The 17,783-nt window shown below is 37.2% G+C and overlaps 5 protein-coding genes across 6 annotated transcripts in view; 3 read left to right on the plus strand and 2 right to left on the minus strand.

Annotated features, from left to right (window-relative positions):
• The first annotated feature begins 793 nt into the window (after positions 1-793).
• Positions 794-4,880, plus strand: LOC9320538 (serine/threonine-protein kinase Nek2). Its single transcript, XM_021033739.1, has 15 exons — positions 794-1,061; positions 1,483-1,606; positions 1,701-1,767; positions 2,062-2,127; positions 2,209-2,255; positions 2,357-2,402; positions 2,485-2,565; positions 2,650-2,692; positions 2,792-2,841; positions 2,922-3,003; positions 3,100-3,149; positions 3,236-3,309; positions 3,386-3,437; positions 3,530-3,931; positions 4,018-4,880. The coding sequence occupies exons 2-15, from the start codon at positions 1,521-1,523 to the stop codon at positions 4,687-4,689; spliced, it is 1,818 nt and encodes a 605-aa protein (XP_020889398.1). The 5' UTR covers positions 794-1,061; positions 1,483-1,520; the 3' UTR covers positions 4,690-4,880.
• LOC9318443 (multisubstrate pseudouridine synthase 7) lies at positions 4,840-9,591 on the minus strand. Its single transcript, XM_021033738.1, has 20 exons — positions 9,348-9,591; positions 9,139-9,220; positions 8,851-9,051; positions 8,543-8,757; positions 8,207-8,279; positions 8,047-8,103; positions 7,891-7,970; positions 7,744-7,806; positions 7,491-7,578; positions 7,218-7,320; positions 6,992-7,095; positions 6,831-6,904; positions 6,629-6,693; positions 6,357-6,532; positions 6,043-6,110; positions 5,896-5,956; positions 5,740-5,777; positions 5,566-5,634; positions 5,162-5,474; positions 4,840-5,050 (listed from the first exon to the last, which is right to left on the minus strand). The coding sequence occupies exons 1-20, from the start codon at positions 9,536-9,538 to the stop codon at positions 5,024-5,026; spliced, it is 2,148 nt and encodes a 715-aa protein (XP_020889397.1). The 5' UTR covers positions 9,539-9,591; the 3' UTR covers positions 4,840-5,023.
• A 139-nt stretch (positions 9,592-9,730) lies between these two features.
• Positions 9,731-12,917, plus strand: LOC9320539 (ER membrane protein complex subunit 2). Of its 2 annotated transcripts, none has more exons than XM_021033741.1 (9): positions 9,731-10,071; positions 10,535-10,599; positions 10,916-10,964; positions 11,410-11,504; positions 11,589-11,674; positions 11,767-11,826; positions 11,952-12,033; positions 12,391-12,504; positions 12,615-12,917. In XM_021033741.1, exons 1-9 carry the CDS (start codon positions 9,885-9,887, stop codon positions 12,786-12,788), a joined length of 912 nt encoding a protein of 303 aa, XP_020889400.1. In that variant the 5' UTR covers positions 9,731-9,884; the 3' UTR covers positions 12,789-12,917. The 2 variants fall into 2 exon arrangements, with proteins under 2 accessions (XP_020889400.1, XP_020889399.1); XM_021033740.1 differs by having other exon boundaries at positions 9,814-10,092.
• Positions 12,918-13,296: 379 nt separating this feature from the next.
• LOC9318444 (40S ribosomal protein S3a-1) lies at positions 13,297-15,189 on the plus strand. The gene is made up of 7 exons (XM_021033742.1): positions 13,297-13,379; positions 13,463-13,510; positions 13,606-13,711; positions 13,966-14,103; positions 14,172-14,357; positions 14,617-14,817; positions 14,907-15,189. Exons 1-7 carry the CDS (start codon positions 13,369-13,371, stop codon positions 15,003-15,005), a joined length of 789 nt encoding a protein of 262 aa, XP_020889401.1. The 5' UTR covers positions 13,297-13,368; the 3' UTR covers positions 15,006-15,189.
• A 394-nt stretch (positions 15,190-15,583) lies between these two features.
• LOC9318445 (protein tesmin/TSO1-like CXC 4) overlaps positions 15,584-17,783 on the minus strand; it is a 4,128-nt gene continuing 1,928 nt past the window's right edge. The window contains 7 exon segments of the mRNA XM_021030863.1: positions 15,584-15,991; positions 16,089-16,155; positions 16,231-16,297; positions 16,394-16,489; positions 16,647-16,827; positions 17,230-17,304; positions 17,399-17,781. Coding sequence (XP_020886522.1) covers positions 15,895-15,991; positions 16,089-16,155; positions 16,231-16,297; positions 16,394-16,489; positions 16,647-16,827; positions 17,230-17,304; positions 17,399-17,781 — 966 coding nt within the window. The 3' untranslated portion in view covers positions 15,584-15,894.

A 17,783-nucleotide genomic window follows, 5' to 3' on the forward strand; every position in this document is an offset into this window, starting at 1 on the left:
ATTTAGATGGATAAGTATTGTTCTTTTCCATACTTATTTAAATCGATTAGACTTAAACCGTGAGATTGACACTGCCGAAGAATTATTTGTCCATGAGAACGACAGTTTAGAAAATTCATAACGATCCATAAAAATAAATATTTTAATCACAATGCTTACCTTGTTTGATGTAAAATGAGTGGATCTAATCATCAAACTATTATACCATTTTTTGTTGTTTTTGCCGATACATTAACCAATAATCATTCAAAAAGTTGTTCATAGAAGCAACAATTTTTTTTTTTCCAAAGCAAGCAAGGAGAAACAAGGAATACAAATTGCCATATAGTATTAGTTTAAACTTTAAAGAAGAGTTCAAGGCTCGACGATGAAGTCTTGCTTCTAGACATCATATATAGTGAAATTGCTATGCAATATATTTTTATTTATTTTCAAGACAAACAAAACAATCCAACGTATTGTGTGATACTCAAAAGAATTTAGTCTATATAGCAAAAGAATTCATTAACATTTAAATAAAAATTTTTTGGTAACGCGACCTAATCAATTATTGCTCAAATAATATTAATAATTCGTAATGCACGAACTACAAAAAATAATATATATTATCCCAAGAAGAACTTGTCATTTTATGCTTTTTTATGTTAAAAACTTCAAAAAAAAAAATAAAAAAAATAAAGTAAAGTCACATCATTCAGACAAAAGGGTGAATCAGATATTAAATTTGCATAACATTAAATAAATAATAAAGTATATTGTTGTCTGAATTTTTATATATAAGGAAATTACAAAGTCTTATTTTCCATCGAGAGCAAAATCTGTCGTTTTCCTCTGAGAGAGAGAGAGAGCAGGTCTCATGGCGAACAAGTTTCTTCATCTTCTTCTTTGTTTTCTTCCAATGCCTACTCTTCACTACCGTTGCTGCTTCTCCGGAAACGATGCCGTTTTGTAGTTTCCTCCAGGAAATGCAGAAACTGTTTTCTCTCTCAACTTCCTTTTCTTCTTCTTCGTTTTCGTCTTTTAAATCTGCCGATTTGAATCTCGCAACGACGCCGTTTTAGGTTTGTTCTCTCTTTCCTTGTTTTAAGTTTCGAACCCAAGTAACGGTTTCTTGTTTATTTAGCAAATAATGTTGTCTTCTTCATTGTGTCAATTTGATGGGCTGTTAATTTCTGTGAATGCGAGGAAAATAATCTGTAAATTTTTCCAGATTGTCTCAGAGAAAGTTTCATCTTTGACAATCATCGGACACAAATAAAACTTGAATCTTGCATGTTTTATGACGAAAGATTCGATTTTTACGACTGGGTTACCTTATTTTGAATTTCCTCAAAAGATTTAACTTTTTCCGTTTTATTGACTACTTTTGCTCATTCTATTTGATATTTGTTATAATCTCCAGAAAGGTACGGGTTTGTATTACTTATAAGAACAATGGTTATTAAGGATAAATTGATCTTACAATGTGTCTTCTATCTTCAGATTCTATAGACAAAGGAGGTGAATTTTAGAGTTTGTCAATGGAGAATTACGAGGTTCTTGAGCAAATTGGAAAAGGTTCCTTTGGGTCAGCTCTTCTTGTGAGACATAAACATGAGAAGAAACTGTAAGTACTTAACCAGGATTGTGTAATTAATGATGTTCTCTGAGAATTGAATTTTCTGTAATGTTTTGTTCTCTTCTGTGTTTGCTTTCTAAAGATATGTTTTGAAGAAAATCCGGCTTGCTCGGCAGACTGGTAGGACTAGAAGATCTGCTCATCAAGAGGTTGCTTGAAATTTCTTCTGTGTTCTGTAACATTCACATACATTACGCTTTCCTGAGGCCAATTTGTGTACAAATTTGATTATTTAAACCAGTTGGCCTTTTGCCACTTCTTAGACATGGATCCTGCAATTAGAACTCTTGGAAAGATTTTAGTCTAAACAATGGCCCTTGATGTTACTTTGTTGATTAATGTTGAATTGTCTTTTCGGTAATACTGTCATCGATCATACAGTATTCTTGAGCTACAGATGTTGACTTTCTGTAGACTAACAATATCCTGTTATCTCCTTGTAGATGGAGTTGATTTCAAAGATACATAATCCATTCATTGTGGAATATAAAGATTCTTGGGTTGAAAAGGTATCATCTATACATATCTTTTCTTTTCGTGATTTGAAAATATAACCAGCTCTATTGTCTATAATGGATGTGTGCTATCAGGGATGCTATGTGTGCATTATCATAGGCTACTGCAAAGGAGGAGACATGTAAGCTTATTCTTTTTCAGCAGTTTTCGCCTGTTTGACTAGAGAAAGAAAAGGCTCTCTGATACACTTTCTGAATTTTTTTTGTTTCTTCTGCATTACAGGGCGGAAGCGATAAAGAAAACCAATGGCGTACACTTCACTGAAGAGGTTTGTGCGAGACATGTTTGATAAATTCTGGCCATTGATACTCCAAATTCTGAACCTCTCCAAATTTTTTTTGTGATATCAGAAACTCTGCAAATGGCTTGTTCAGCTCTTAATGGCTCTTGAATACTTGCATGCCAATCACATTCTCCATCGCGATGTCAAGGTTGGTTATGATCTTAGGAGACTAACACAATTTATTGAAAAATCTCCATACTGATACAGAACTAACTTATTTTTATTCTTCCAGTGTTCGAACATATTCTTGACAAAGGATCAGGATATACGCCTTGGTGAGATGCAAAACAAATTTGCCACATTATATCATTTTCCTAGTCAGACTAACACAACCCCGACTTAAATGTAACAAATCGGCTCTATGATCTCCGCAGGCGATTTTGGACTTGCCAAAGTCTTAACATCAGATGACCTCGCGTCTTCAGTAAGTATAGTTTCCTTCAATCCTTTACATAGGATTTTGTTCCGAACTCAGGTTTGATCTTTACCCTTCTTAAAAACTAGGTGGTTGGAACACCAAGTTACATGTGCCCCGAGCTACTAGCCGATATACCCTATGGGTCCAAGTCTGATATTTGGTCGCTTGGCAAGTTTCTCATCTATGGCTAAGATAGATTCTTAACCTTTAGCTTTAGATAACAAAATAATATATTCATCTGAATCTTTATCTTCTTTTCTTCAGGATGTTGTATGTATGAGATGACGGCTATGAAACCTGCTTTCAAAGCTTTTGTAAGCTCTTAAACCACTATTTACGTTCCTCTTGGTACTGTTCATCAGATGTTTATAATGGTTCTTGGCGTCTCAAATGGTTGCAGGACATGCAAGGACTAATAAACAGGATTAACAGATCAATCGTTCCCCCACTTCCGGCGCAATATTCTGCTGCCTTGTAAGTCTATAGGATCTTGTTTGTCTAAATGTGAGATCTATCAGAATTTTCTGAGTTTGCGTGCTGCTTTCTTCAGCCGAGGTCTGGTCAAAAGTATGCTCCGGAAAAATCCAGAACTTAGACCAAGTGTACGTCATATGATTCTGTCTTTTGGTATTTGGTCACAACCTGATACTGAACAAACTTGACAAGTAAACTTCATCTCTCTTCTTCTGCGTAGGCTGCTGAGCTTCTTAGACAACCGCTGCTTCAACCTTATATCCAGAAGATTCATTTGAAAGTGAATGATCCAGGAAGTAATGTGTTACATGCCCAATGGCCAGAATCTGAATCCGCCAGGAGAAACAGCTTTCCAGAGCAGAGAAGGCGTCCTGCTGGCAAAAGCCATAGCTTTGGCCCAAGCAGGTTTAGGGGTAACCAGGAAGATTCTGTTTCTTCCATAAAAAAACCTGCGCCCGCATATCTGACTCGTGAAAGGCAAGTAGACTTGTCTACAGATGAAAGCGGTGATGGAACGGTTATTCGTAGAACTTCAGAGGCTTCTAAGAGTTCTAGGTATGTTCCAGTGAGAGCTTCGGCCTCACCTGTGAGACCGAGACAGCCTAGGAGTGACCTTGGTCAAGTAAGTGATCCATATAAAATGCTCTTCTTAACTGGTTTTACTGATTATTTTGTCAGAATAAGAGTGGTGGTTCCTATATGTTGCAGCTTCCTGTATCATCACAGATTAAAAACCGAAAACCAGCCGCTTTGATTCGTAGAGCCTCCATGCCTAGCTCAAGAAAACCTGCAAAAGAAATCAAAGACTCTCTGTACATTTCGAAAACCAGTTTTCTCCACAAGATAAATTCTCCTGATGTGTCAATGAACGCACCAAGAATTGACAAGATTGAGTTTCCACTAGCGTCATACGAGGAAGAGCCTTTTGTTCCGGTTGTGCGTGGTAAGAAGAAGAAAGCGTCGTCTAGAGGTTCCTACAGTCCACCTCCAGAGCCACCACTAGACTGCTCAATCACAAAAGACAAATTTACTCTTGAACCAGGCCAAAACAGAGAAGGAGCGATTATGAAGGCGGTGTATGAAGATGCATATCTGGAAGATAGGAGTGAATCATCTGATCAGAATGCGACAGCTGGAGTATCAAGCAGGGCTTCGTCGGGTGTAAGGAGACAAAGATTTGATCCTAGCTCGTATCAGCAACGGGCTGAGGCACTGGAGGGATTGCTTGAATTCAGTGCAAGGTTGCTTCAAGATGAGAGGTACGATGAGCTCAATGTTTTATTGAGACCCTTTGGTCCAGGCAAAGTCTCACCCAGAGAAACAGCGATTTGGTTGTCCAAGAGCTTCAAGGAAACTACTACTAATAAGCTGGAAGATTGAGAGACGGATTTCTAATTCTAACCTGTTGTGACGTGAAAATTTTCCACCTTTTAACAGTTTTTTAATCAGTCAAGAAAATTGTATCAAAGTTAACTACCTAGGTTGTCTTCTTTAATGAGTAGCTGACCCTCTGTGTCTGATACATTGAAATTCAAGAAAAAACTTGGCCGGTTACCAAAATAGAACTTCCATTTTGATGCTTATTCAGACAAAACTTCCTGAACTTCCGCATAAATACATGAATGCACACATGTTTAAAGCAGACAAGATAGAATGGCTAGTTAAGTGTCTGAAACAGAGTAATATAACCAGCAAAAGTTATAGAGCAAAATCGCTAGTTAAGTGTCTTGTGATATGCAACCTGCAATTAAAGAAAAAAAGCAGTGTTCAGATGTATATTTTTACTTTAATTTGTGAACTTGAAAGTACCAAATTCAAGGAATTTCTGAGATATAGCAGTTTGAGTACTTACAGAAGTTGACGTCTTTAACAGTTCTCTGATTGCCATTGTGGCATAACAAGAAGATGGAAGAGTGAGTGCCATTTTAAGCGCCATCTGTGTTTGCTCAGAATCTGGATTTCTAGTGTCTTTTTCATCCTCTTTGCTATCTGTCTGGTCCTTCAAATTGGTTTCACATGATTCATGTGGGTTAGTATCAGATTTCAACGGTTCATCTTCAATTTCCTCCGCAGATCCAACTTTATCCACCGGCTTGTACACGGTTATCCTGTCCAGATCCGTCTCTGCCAATGGTTTATTGCTGTCAGTGTAAGTCAGTAATTCCCTGCAGCAATTTACACACAAAATTAGTCTTTACTTCCATATAATGTTTGACCTCAAAACTGGAGGAAGCTCTAACTATACACATTGCGTACCATTCAAAGTCTATTGGTTTCTGGAAAACACGTCTATAACCACCAGTCATGCTAGTTATTGAAAATTCCCTGAAACAATACTTGTTATTAGTATAATAGAGTAGATGCTCTGGTGATACAGAGTGATACAAGCATAGGGATTTACAAGAAAAAAAAAAGCATATCAGAACTTACTTTACACCATGAATGCTCTCAGTTAGGCTGATACCATCCTGAACAATGTAAGCAGAAATTCATAGATTCATCAGCGGAGATGTAAACTTTAGAAAGTAACTGAGAATAAGTGAGTTTAATTTGTCCAGAACAAACATGAATTTGACTTTAACAAACCTTCTTTGCCAAATCATGATAAATTTCCGCAATGTCATTAGACGGGTAAATGACTCTTGAACTGTTGAAGCACAAAGAAAAGACTTAAGGTCTCAAGCAGTAAAATGTAAAATCTACATGTACTGGAAAATTCTGCCAGCAACTCACCCAGGTAGAGGGAGGACGATGTCACTGGTTAAGTAAGTTCCAGCTTCCAAATCCTCTATACTTACAACCTGAAGAACACAAGAAAATATCACACATGAATAATGCTAGTATTAACAAATAACAATGAGAATGTAAATGCGTTAAAGCATATATGAATATGGAAAAAAGACAATGCAGAAATCTCATTAATCAAACTTCATGCCCAAAATTCCATTAGATCACATAATCTGAAGGTATTTTCACACAAGATGACAGCAGCAAAAGTTTTCAACTATGAACGACCTAATAAGAAGAAGTTTGAAATAAAAACTAACCTTAACAAGGTCACTCCTTTCAGCTGGAAGATCTACAACAGCAGTATCATCTACCTGGTCACAATCCAATGCCTCTTCGCTGCTTTCGTTGTGCTCAGAGGTAAGACTATCGACCATTCTTTTTTCAGCATCTACCTTTGTACTTACCAAGTCCCCCAACACAACTTGGCTTGTCCCTGCAAGACGACAAAAACAAAAGGGTGAAAGTTAAAACCTCCATAAACAAGCATCCAGAATAGGACAAGATTTATAAAGAAACAACACAGATGTACCATATTTTGTGACGCGTAGACTTGCTGCATTGTTCCATAAGTAGCTTTGATAACTATGTACATACCTGCATGGTAAGGATCAGATATACAATAAGCTAAAAAAACTTGATCTGCGTCTGTGGCTTGGCATGTCATATCCCAGTCGCAAAAGGTAAACTGTTTCGGAAGGTACTAAAGAAATATTAAAGAATCAAGCGCTTACATCATTCTTAAAGTTCTGGGAATGCCTTTCAGAGCCTGCAGGTAGTTACCAGGACATTTCTTCAGACACTGCAGCTGTTTCAAAACGGCCAAGATTAAAACTGATTATCATGGAAAACCCATTTATGGTAGAAACCAATACAGGAGTAGCTGCATACTTACTATGGCTCTTTCAGCAACGAGGTATCGCGGTAATTGCCTTAGAGTCCCGTCAATGTCGCCAGTTTCTTTGTAATATTCCCGGGCATCATTTACTACATGCCTTTGTAGAAAAAAGCTTAAAGTCAAGAAAAACCATGCATTGCTGCATTCCTATTTTCGTAGAGCCACAATATGGTTTTAGGACGGATTAGCAATTGTAGCTGAGATAGGTCATGTTAAAGGATATCAGTTTCTCTTGGATCAAGAATCATGTCTACGGCATCTTTCCACTCTCCCTTCAATAGTGCAGCTCCAACATGGTGGGTTGGTACTGAACCACTTCCAAAACGCTATCACACAAATACAAAATTCATAAGGAAATATTAATATTTAATAAGATTCAAGTGACTTTTTTCTGGAAGGCACTACTCGATACCACAATGCAAAAGAGCAAGTCGAATTAGCAACTAAAAAGAGAATATAACATATATATCATTACAACTCGACAAGAGAATAGTACCTGCAAGCCAAAGTAGTTGATGAAGCCATCTTTCCCCAAGGATTCTGCAGATTTTTTTATAGTTTCTTCAGAATCCGCAACCACTCCTCTGAAAATATAAGAATTTATACATATAATGATATTCCATGAAAATGAAGATCTTTGCATCATTTCCCAGCCAAATTTGATCAAATATGTTTCTTGAAGAAGAGAATCTGGAAGTTGACAGAAGATCATAAGAGTTTCTTTTTACAATGTCAAGTTACATTATTACCTTAATGTGATGGTAAATCTGTTTCCCATGAGCTGCCCAAGGAGAAGGCCCTCTTTGACATGGCTGGAAAGCGGTAGCAATCATCATTAACTCTAAGACCACATAAATAGGTCAAAATGAAAACATTCAAGAATAATGTTGGCTTACCAGAAGTCACCAACTTTGATCCCAAACAATCTCTTGTTAAGCGCAGCCAATTTGCTGGCTTGCTGTTTGAACACAGTTACCTAAAGCCCAATTCTCTTATCATGAATTGTAACAATTAAACTCATCTTACCAAGAAAACAGGTATAGATAACTTACACGCTGAGTTGAAACAGACCGCTTATCTTTTGTTCCAGAGAATCCGAAGGACTTTGGCTGTAAAATTAAAAAACCATTTCATAACACAGCTTATCAAGGAAAAGTACACTGGCTAGAGATAAAACAGCCCCCTTTGTAGACAGAAGAAGATGGGAAACACCTGAACGCCTAGCATCTTTCCGATCAATCCCAAGGCCTCTTGTGTATCTTTGTTCTCCTTGTAAAGATGGAACCTATAAACTTAAACCACTCATAAATTAAATGACACATATGTTGCACGTCCAAATGCATTAATAAAATGGAAGCACTACAGAGATTATGATGTATAAAATACACTCTTTAGTTTGATTGTATCAGTAATTTCAAGACGCTGATCTACATCTCTAAAGTGAGAAATACCTCCAGTTCAGGTATCCATTTTTCAGGATAGACTAATTTACTAGTTCCAATACATAGAAAATTTTATGCCAGATATAAGTTGATTTATAGATATTACCTGAGAAACTTGCCAACATGCTCTGGCCAATGCTCTGAACCTCTGCTATCAAAAGGCTTATCGCCTCTTTCCTTGCGTTTTTTTGATCTATTACCTCTGTTGTTATGGGCTCCTGAATTCACTCGCACACGGATGCATTTTGAAGTAGAATCAGGACCATCGACAGTGTCAGTCACTAGGAACTTAAAATTCTCTTTAACAAAGTTGTGGATAGCCTGTATAGTAGTAAAAGAAAAAGAAAATCTAATAAGAAGTCAAAAAGATAATGTCAATAACAGGATATGTAACTCTGTGACCCAAACCTATACCGTTCTCTTGGATTTGTCAGAACTTGGATCAAGAACAACTGGTGAGATTTCATCATCAGTTCCTGAGGTGACTTGATTGATCAATGTTTCCAAACGCTCTGCATCAGTGACACTGGAAATTGATCTGAAAGACTCAATTGCCGAAGTATAGTTTTGAGGTACATTATCAGAAGTTTTCGTTTTATCTTCCTCCTTCACATCCTGAACAACAAACAACAACGCATTAGCACAAACAAACTAAAAGATAAAAGATCCTTCAGGTGAAATGAAATGAGGCGAGAGACAAACCATCTCAGGAGGCAAGTCCAAGGATGTCAAATGAACCACATTTCCATCGATATCCACTTCATTAACAATAAAGTCTGCGTATCTATGAAACACAAATACACACAAAAAATAAAAATTCAATTTTTATCCTAATCTCAATCTCTGGCTATATTGGACAAGAATGTTTGTGTATAAGAAGAAGCATAAAAAGCTTAAACTGATCTCACGACCTTTGTTTGAGAATTCCACGGAAGCCAGGGAGCTGGGAGATGAAACAGGAGATGCCCACGTCAGCTTCATCTACAGTTGTCATACCTTCAAAGGTTTTAGCTGTCGTCGCTATTGTAGTAGTCCAGCTCAAGCTCGAGTAGGGTTTTAGCAGAGACGGCAAAGAAGACAACACAGTTCTACTTAATTTCATTGCCTTCTTCACCGGAAGGGCGAAGACAATTGAAAATCGAATGCTCTGTAAAACGCACCGTTTCGGTTCTCCATTGACCTGACCCGGTCATTGAGCTTTCAATCTCACCAAACCGATAAATATGTTCTAAACCAAATCGATACCAATGAATCAAACGCAGCGTTCATTCGCCATTAATAATCCCTCGAATATGCTTTAAACCAGATCGGTACGAATATGAAACCGAACCGGTTCATGTCAATGTCTTCTTTGTAGAAAAAAGCGACTTTCCTTTCCTGATCGAGCTTCCACTACTAACAAACAGATCCACAAATTTTCGAAGGTTGAGAGCAAATCGGAGAGAGAGATGGTGACGAAGACGGAGGAAACACAGTTGAACCAACTGGAGAATCAAGTTGAGAATGGAGGAGGAGGTGTTTGGGAGTATCTGTGCCTCGTTCGTAAGCTCAAGGTTCGCCGATCAGAGATTGTGCTCAAGCACGGTCTCTCGATCTTGAACGATTCGGGAAAGCGATCTGCTCTTGGTCCAGATGGTCTGTTTGGTTTTGATAACAGTGTGTTTGTTGATTTCCTGAATCGTGTTCTATTCGATTGCTTCAAATCATACTTGAAATTCAATTTGATATTGTTCTGTTTCTTAAATTATATGCTTCTACGCCCAGTTCTTACTAATACTTGATCTACCTTTTATCTGCTCAATGCTATATCTAGTATTCTTAGATTGATTTGTTCACTGTTTCATTGCTACTTGTGAAATTAAACATAGTTTTAGCTGATAAAGGGTCAGAATCAAAGCAAAGACTTCTGTTTCAGACGAACCGGTTTAGATGGATTTCTTTTTATTTTGTTTTCTACATGTAATATCTCTGCCAATCTGGTTGAGTTTGTTGTTGTTCTTGTCTTAGGTAATTGTTGAAACGCAATAAAAGAGCTGCTTGCACATTATGTTTGTTTTATATAAACGCAATAAAAGAGCGGTTTCCTTTATTTATGCAGAATGGACACTGTATGAGCAGGTAGCAATTGCAGCTATGGACTGTCAATCACTTGGTGTTGCACAGGTGAATTTCCCTTACGCTTTTAATTGGTACCTTGAAAACTACATGATCCTATTTTAAGATAATGTTTTGTTGAAAACTTGCATCAGTTATCTAGGGATGTATGTGAATGCTATTTCTTAGGTTTAAGCCTCTTTTCCAAAGTATTCTTGCATTGGGGCAATATCTTGTATATATCATGGATGCGCATTGTGATGTGAGTTGTTTTCTCAAAATGAAGGAAACTTGGGTTTTGCTTTTGCGTTCCAAATAATCATTCTCTCATCCACACTTTTCAAGCCTGCTCAAGACAATTTGGATAAACTTTGTCTTTTTTCAGAATTGCATCAAGGCTTTGCAGAAGAAATTTCCAGAGAGCAAACGTGTTGGTAAGTCAACATACCCTTGAAAAACTGAGCAATTCTTCAATCCTGTTGGAATTCATAATTTACTCGCATCCAGTCTCTAGGCTTCTAGGATATACCACCTTCGAATTGATAACTAGGTCAGGAACAAGAAATGTTACCTCCACATCCTTTCCATTTTCTTTATACTTTTTCTTGCATTTCCTTCTCAAAAGTAAGAACAAATTATCAAGTTTGTAGTATACCAGCTATGTCATGCTGAATTCACATGGTGTACATGTGTAAGTTTTGTCTATTCACATGTCCTTACTCACAAGTTTATGTCTACTTTGCCATTTTTGGGTCTTCTGGGTGTTCATATCTACGCTCAGATGTTTTCTAGTTATACTGAAAGTTGGGCTCTGCAGGCACCTAGTTTCTTAGTTTACCTTGATACCAATCTGAGCTGCATCTTGGTAATATATTTCAGGCAAGCTGGAGGCTTTGCTGCTAGAAGCAAAGGGAATGTGGGAAGAGGCTGAAAAAGCATATTCGAGCCTGTTGGAGGATAATCCACTTGATCAAGTAAGCTTCCGCATTTTTTCTTCATGAAACAACCCACAAGCTGCTTCCAAATATTAAGTGTTGTAAGTAAAACTCGATGTCTAGGTAATACACAAAAGAAAGGTGGCTATGGCCAAGGCACAGGGCAAACCTTCCTTAGCCATTGAACATCTGAACAAATATCTTGAAGTGTGAGTACTTACTAACCCCAAGCTGGACTAATAGAAGTACTTCAGAAGAAACCACAGCTAATCACCTTTATCTGCTCTTCTTTCTTATGTAGATTCATGGCTGATCATGATGCCTGGAGAGAACTTGCAGAAATTTATGTTTCCTTGCAAATGTACGCCTCTCTATCCTCTGTCCACAATTCTTTTTGACAAACAATTGACTACGCAACAATTAACAATCTTTTTCCATTTCTGGGGTTATCTCTTCTAACCCAATTAAATTGATAATCTGTAACAGGTACAAGCAAGCAGCTTTCTGCTACGAGGAGCTCATACTAACTCAGCCTACTCTTCCATTGTACCACTTAGCATATGCCGACGTAAGTCCCTTTTTTTTATTTCTTTGTTAAAAAAAAAGTCAAATTGTTCTGTCTTTACAGTTATGGCCAACACGAAAAAGCATCAAAATGTCTTGGTCTGTTGAAGGCATTGTATTTAGATTGCATCCAATAATAAATTAGTTGTTCCTTATATCCTACACTGGAAGTTAATAGTCATTCATATGTCTATTCATGAAGTAGCAATAGAAGAGCGAACTATTTTCTGGAAAGGCAAAACTGAGAATCCAAAAGTGTGAAAGTTTTTTTTATTGTTTGAAACTCTAAACTTCAGCTTTGATCATGTATGATTGTGTAATTTTAAGTAATTTTCATTATGCGTGCAATCCTCAAAATCAGGTTCTCTACACAATGGGTGGACTAGAAAACCTCATAGCAGCAAGAAAGTACTATGCAGCAACTATAGACTTGACAGGTGGTAAAAGCACAAGAGCACTTCTCGGAATATGCTTGGTAAGACCCCTTTATTTCTCACAAGTTACACCAGTTTTAATCCACTTCGGTTTGCAAGGGACAAAATGATCGATACATCTTCGGTTTGCGATTCATTTTTGTGAAATCAGTGTGGATCAGCGATCGCACAGCTGTCAAAAGGAAGGAACAGAGAGGACAAGGACATGGCTGCACCAGAGCTTCAGTCTCTGGCTGCAACTGCATTGGAGAGAGAGTACAAGCAAAAAGCTCCGGCTAAGCTCAACCTCCTCACTTGTGCCTTGAGAAACTTGAAAATCGCTTAGATAAAATTAAAGCACAAGAATCCAAAGAAGTTTTTGGTAATGGTTTAAAGCTTTCTACAGTCAGACTTTTGTTCACTCCTTTTCTTTTACGCTTATAATTTTATTCATATTCGCTCTTGGCTTGAATCACTGATACGGTTGACTAAGATGATTTAATCAATGACACAGTCCAAACGAGACAAAATAAACCGGAGATTTTAGTAATCATGTAAATAGTCTAGAAATTAAATAATAACTATATATTTTACAACTATCTATCTATCTATGATACACAACTTACTTGATAATTTTCCTAAACTCATGAACGGTAAATTTTGGTTTTGAAAGTTTTATTATCACAGAATGTGTTCGTTCATCTAGAGATCGAGTAAAGAAAATATTGAACACTCGAGTGGGCTATTCTGTGTAAGTAAAACATCTTAGGGTAATAATAATCGAGTACTTCTTTATTGGGTCAGTTTTAAAGCCCAAAACTATGTCAACACCCAAACCCTAGAAGAAGACTTTAAATTGAAGAGGCGCCGTAGAAGCATTTTAGGTTAAATCTTGTTCTTGTTGATTCTTCTCTGTTTCCTCAGCCATGGCCGTCGGGTACTTTTTCTCTCCCAGATATTCCTCTCGTTTCTACTATCTGATTCGTATTGGTCACTGATCTATGATGAGTTTAACTGTAGGAAAAACAAGAGAATCTCTAAGGGTAGGAAGGGGGGAAAGAAGAAGGCGTAAGTTTTATTTCCTTCTTCTTAACAATGTTTATGTAGTAGTGCACACTCTCGATGTTGAATCTTATCATTTTTTGATTCAACAAATGATGCAGTGTTGATCCTTTCTCCAAGAAGGACTGGTATGATGTCAAGGCTCCTTCAAACTTCACCAAACGGAATGTTGGAAAGACACTTGTTTCCAGGACTCAGGGTACCAAAGTAATGTTTCCGTCTCTCTCTCTCTCTCTCTCTCTTTTTACAATCTCCTCTAATGACTTAGCTGTTTAGATTCGTCCTATGATTAAGCTGATTTGAGTAACCCAGTGCAATGCTTTATGGTTGTTAGATCTTATGTTATTACGTTACTACTGCATTTTGCAATAGATGTGACTTGTGTTTAATGTTATATGTGCTGACTTTGTGAATGATTTGATTATTCTTGTATCTAACTCTGTCTTTTCTAATTCTCCCAGATTGCCTCTGAAGGTTTGAAACACAGAGTTTTTGAGGTCTCTCTAGCTGATCTTCAAGTTGATGAAGATAATGCTTACAGGAAGATCCGTCTCAGAGCTGAAGATGTCCAGGGCAGGAACGTTTTGTGCCAATTCTGGGTAAGTAAACATTGATTTCCATTAGTAAATTTGGCTTTGATGGGTTCTTGACACTCTTTTCTCTTTAGGGCATGGACTTCACAACCGACAAACTTAGGTCATTGGTTAAAAAGTGGCAGACTTTGATTGAGGCTCATGTTGATGTCAAAACCACTGACAACTACACTCTCAGGCTATTCTGCATCGCCTTCACCAAGAGACGTGCTAACCAGGTCAAGAGGACTTGCTACGCTCAATCCAGCCAAATCCGTCAGGTATGCACACATTCCCCTTCAAAGTCTGACTGCAGAAAACTTCATCCGCATATTATCAAAATCTGTTGCTCTCTCTTTCTCTAAGCTTGGAATCTTAAATGCTGTCAGCTCTCTCTACTGAATCCTACTTTTGCAATCTTTGATCTCTCATATCTGTTGAGCTTAGTGGGTTCCTTTTGTCAATAATTCTTAATCTTCCTTGCTTGATTTCTCCCTAATTTGAGTCTGAAATTCACAGTTTTTGTTTTGAATTCCTCAGATCCGCAGGAAGATGAGGGATATCATGATTAAGGAAGCTTCCTCATGTGACCTTAAGGATCTTGTTGCTAAGTTCATTCCTGAAGCTATTGGCCGGGAGATTGAGAAGGCAACTCAGGGCATCTACCCACTTCAGAACGTTTTCATCCGTAAAGTCAAGATCCTCAAGGCACCCAAATTCGACCTTGGCAAGCTCATGGATGTGAGTGAAGAAGATTAACACTTACATTTGTTATGGTTCATTATCAAGGATATGTATAGAAATTGAATGCTTGTGTTTAATTGGTGTAGGTTCACGGAGACTACACAGCAGAAGATGTTGGTGTTAAGGTAGACAGGCCCGCTGATGAGATGGCCGTTGAGGAGCCTACTGAAATCATCGGAGCTTAAGAATGGTTTCTGAGAAAATGTTAAAATTGAGAGATCTCTTTTTTCTCATAAACTTTAGCTTTTAAAATGCTTTGTGTCGTTTCACACTCTTTTGTTCCCTCAGTTTAATTTTGCTGTATTGATGACTTTTCTCAGTTTAAACTTGCGAGTTTTTGATAATTTATGGAACACCTTTTTCTCTGAATTTGAGTTCCTCGATAAGACTATTTGCAATCCCAGACTTTAGTTGATTTAGTATACGATCATTTTCCCCATTTTTTCAATCGAATGAACATTATAAACATTATGTGATTATACAAGCCTAATGATAACTGATAATGTTACGTACACTTTAAAAAATATTTAACACAGTTTGAACGACAAATTTCATGCCAAAGCAACTATTCTTCAATTTTCGAAAATGTATCAGAGAATTTATTTATATTAACTACAATTGGACATATACACAAGTACATAACTTCTCATTAATGATTTTGTTAATAATATTCATTTCCGATATATAATGAATCTGATTTGTGGAGGTTTGTTTGAAAGAATGAATTAGCTGCTACAAAGAGAGAACAAAATAGGAGCAGAGGAAGGAGACAGACAACACCATTACAAAACTTTCTTCAGTGAAAAACAAACACTTCAGAATTATAGATTAGCAGAGCAAAACAGATAACACACATTCACATCCTAAGCAAAAATCTTCCGATACATATATTTGTAATATATACCCACCAAAACTATTACTTAAAAATAACAGATGAAAGTGAGATAAAGACAGATCAAACAAAACCAATTCAAGCAACTGTAGCAGACACAGTGGTTTTGATTGATTGAGTCGTTGGTGATAACATAACAGGATTCTCCTGGTTCTTCAGATGGTGCTTCTGAGTAGTCAGTCTCAAAGTTCAGACAGTGATGTTAAGGAACGGAATGCTACAGAACCTGGGAGCAACAAGCGGTTCCTTCTCTCACTGTTTGAGGTTTCTTCGTTTTGCCTGCGAAAGAAAACCCGGGAATGTTAGTGTTTAGAGATCACTACTATTCACTGTTACTTTGAGATTTGGACATTGCAACGTAGATTACTATTGATACCTTGAATCACCACAATGTTTAGCTTCATCATTGATTGTTACTGCATCAGATTCTCCCGCACATTTCTCTGAGAATAATGTAAACAATCTTAGATGAATCTGATTCTGTACTAGAATGTAACAATAGATAATTGAAAGCTTACCATTTGTGTGACCAAAAACATTCTTGCATCCTATGCATCTACAGCTCGAGGAGCATCGAACGCCCATCTTGAGAAAGTCATTATAACATCCAATGGTTCAGAAGAATGACAATTATTCAAAATTTAAGTGTAAACAAAGATGGATAAGTAAAACCGAAGTTACCAAATTGCATTCACAGTATTTCTTTAAGCAGCCGGATTTCCTGCAGTTGCATCCTCTTGTGTGTCTTGCTGAAGCAGGAGTCTTGCTGTTCTCGACCTACAGATGTTAATATAAACATGAGATACAAAAATAGAATCTGAGTACTATCTAGTTGCAGCCATACATTATTCAGAAAATCAAGACAAGTCAGTAAAGTCTATTTTCTTCTTTGTTATGTATTTGAGCTCACTATTGATCTCATGATATCTCTTACCCATAAATCTATAGCAGTATCAGAAGTGGAGACCACTTTTGGAGCAAAAGCTAATGGGTTGCGAGCTTCAATCACTTCACGACTTTTCATAACCAGGTCTTCATGAATGGGCTTATTGAAACAATTTTGACATGAACAAGGTTCAACACAGTATAGACCAGCAGCAAAACATTCACAATACCTGTACAGCAAAAATTATGAATATGTAGTTAACGACGAGTGGGTGTCTATGTTCTGCATAACCTGAAATTCAGTGTATTTATCAACTCAAGCTGGGTCGCAGAAAAGGTATGAGCATTTTGGACAAGAAAAAGATATGAACTTTTGGAAAAAAAAAGAGTTCTGGAACACAAAAGCTGACAATGCTGCACTTTCAGCGAGACAGAACAACATCTGCAACAGACTTCATACATCATCTAATTCGCAAGAAAGTAGAGTATCCAATGACAGCGACTCTTAATACCATCTAGAAAAGTAGGTATAAAACCTAATATTATCATTTAAAGAAAATAATAACACGAAAACAAAAGTTTTTAGCATCTGAAAATTGTGTCCAGGGAATAATGGTAAGGAAAGAACTTACAGCTTCAAGCATTGTGATTTCTTACATTTACAGCGCTTACAGCTGCCAAGTTTGTCAAGTCCTTGAGACAATTGCCTGCATTAATCAGTATTTCAAGTATAAGTTTAGTATTCATAGCTATATACCTGATGGCTGGAATAAGATTAGGAACATCGGAGTATTTTCTCACCTGTTCTCTATAGCCATGTGTTGGTCAATACATTCTCCTTCCATTGATCTCTCAGTAGCCTCCATGATTTTGACACCACTGAATACCAAATCTCTTTTTGTGGAGACAGGAGTTGAGAATTCATCTTCATTATTATGATGAAATGTTGTAGGAGGAAAAACCCGACCATCTTTGAATTTTTTTTTTTTTCGGCCACTTGAGACTGAGGGGTTCACGTAACCATTCAAATGCAGGCCAATTGTTCGTGGTATGGGTAGAAACTCATCAGTATCATGTTACTGGTGTCTAAACACTTTTCGTGGACTAGGAGGTTTAGAGGTAGAATCAAGAGGAAGATCATTTGTAGAATCACGCAAAGGTATCCCTTAGTGAGACCCTCCCATGT

The sequence above is a fragment of the Arabidopsis lyrata genome, assembly GCF_000004255.2.
Source record: "Arabidopsis lyrata subsp. lyrata unplaced genomic scaffold ARALYscaffold_3, whole genome shotgun sequence".
Classification (NCBI taxonomy): domain Eukaryota; kingdom Viridiplantae; phylum Streptophyta; class Magnoliopsida; order Brassicales; family Brassicaceae; genus Arabidopsis; species Arabidopsis lyrata.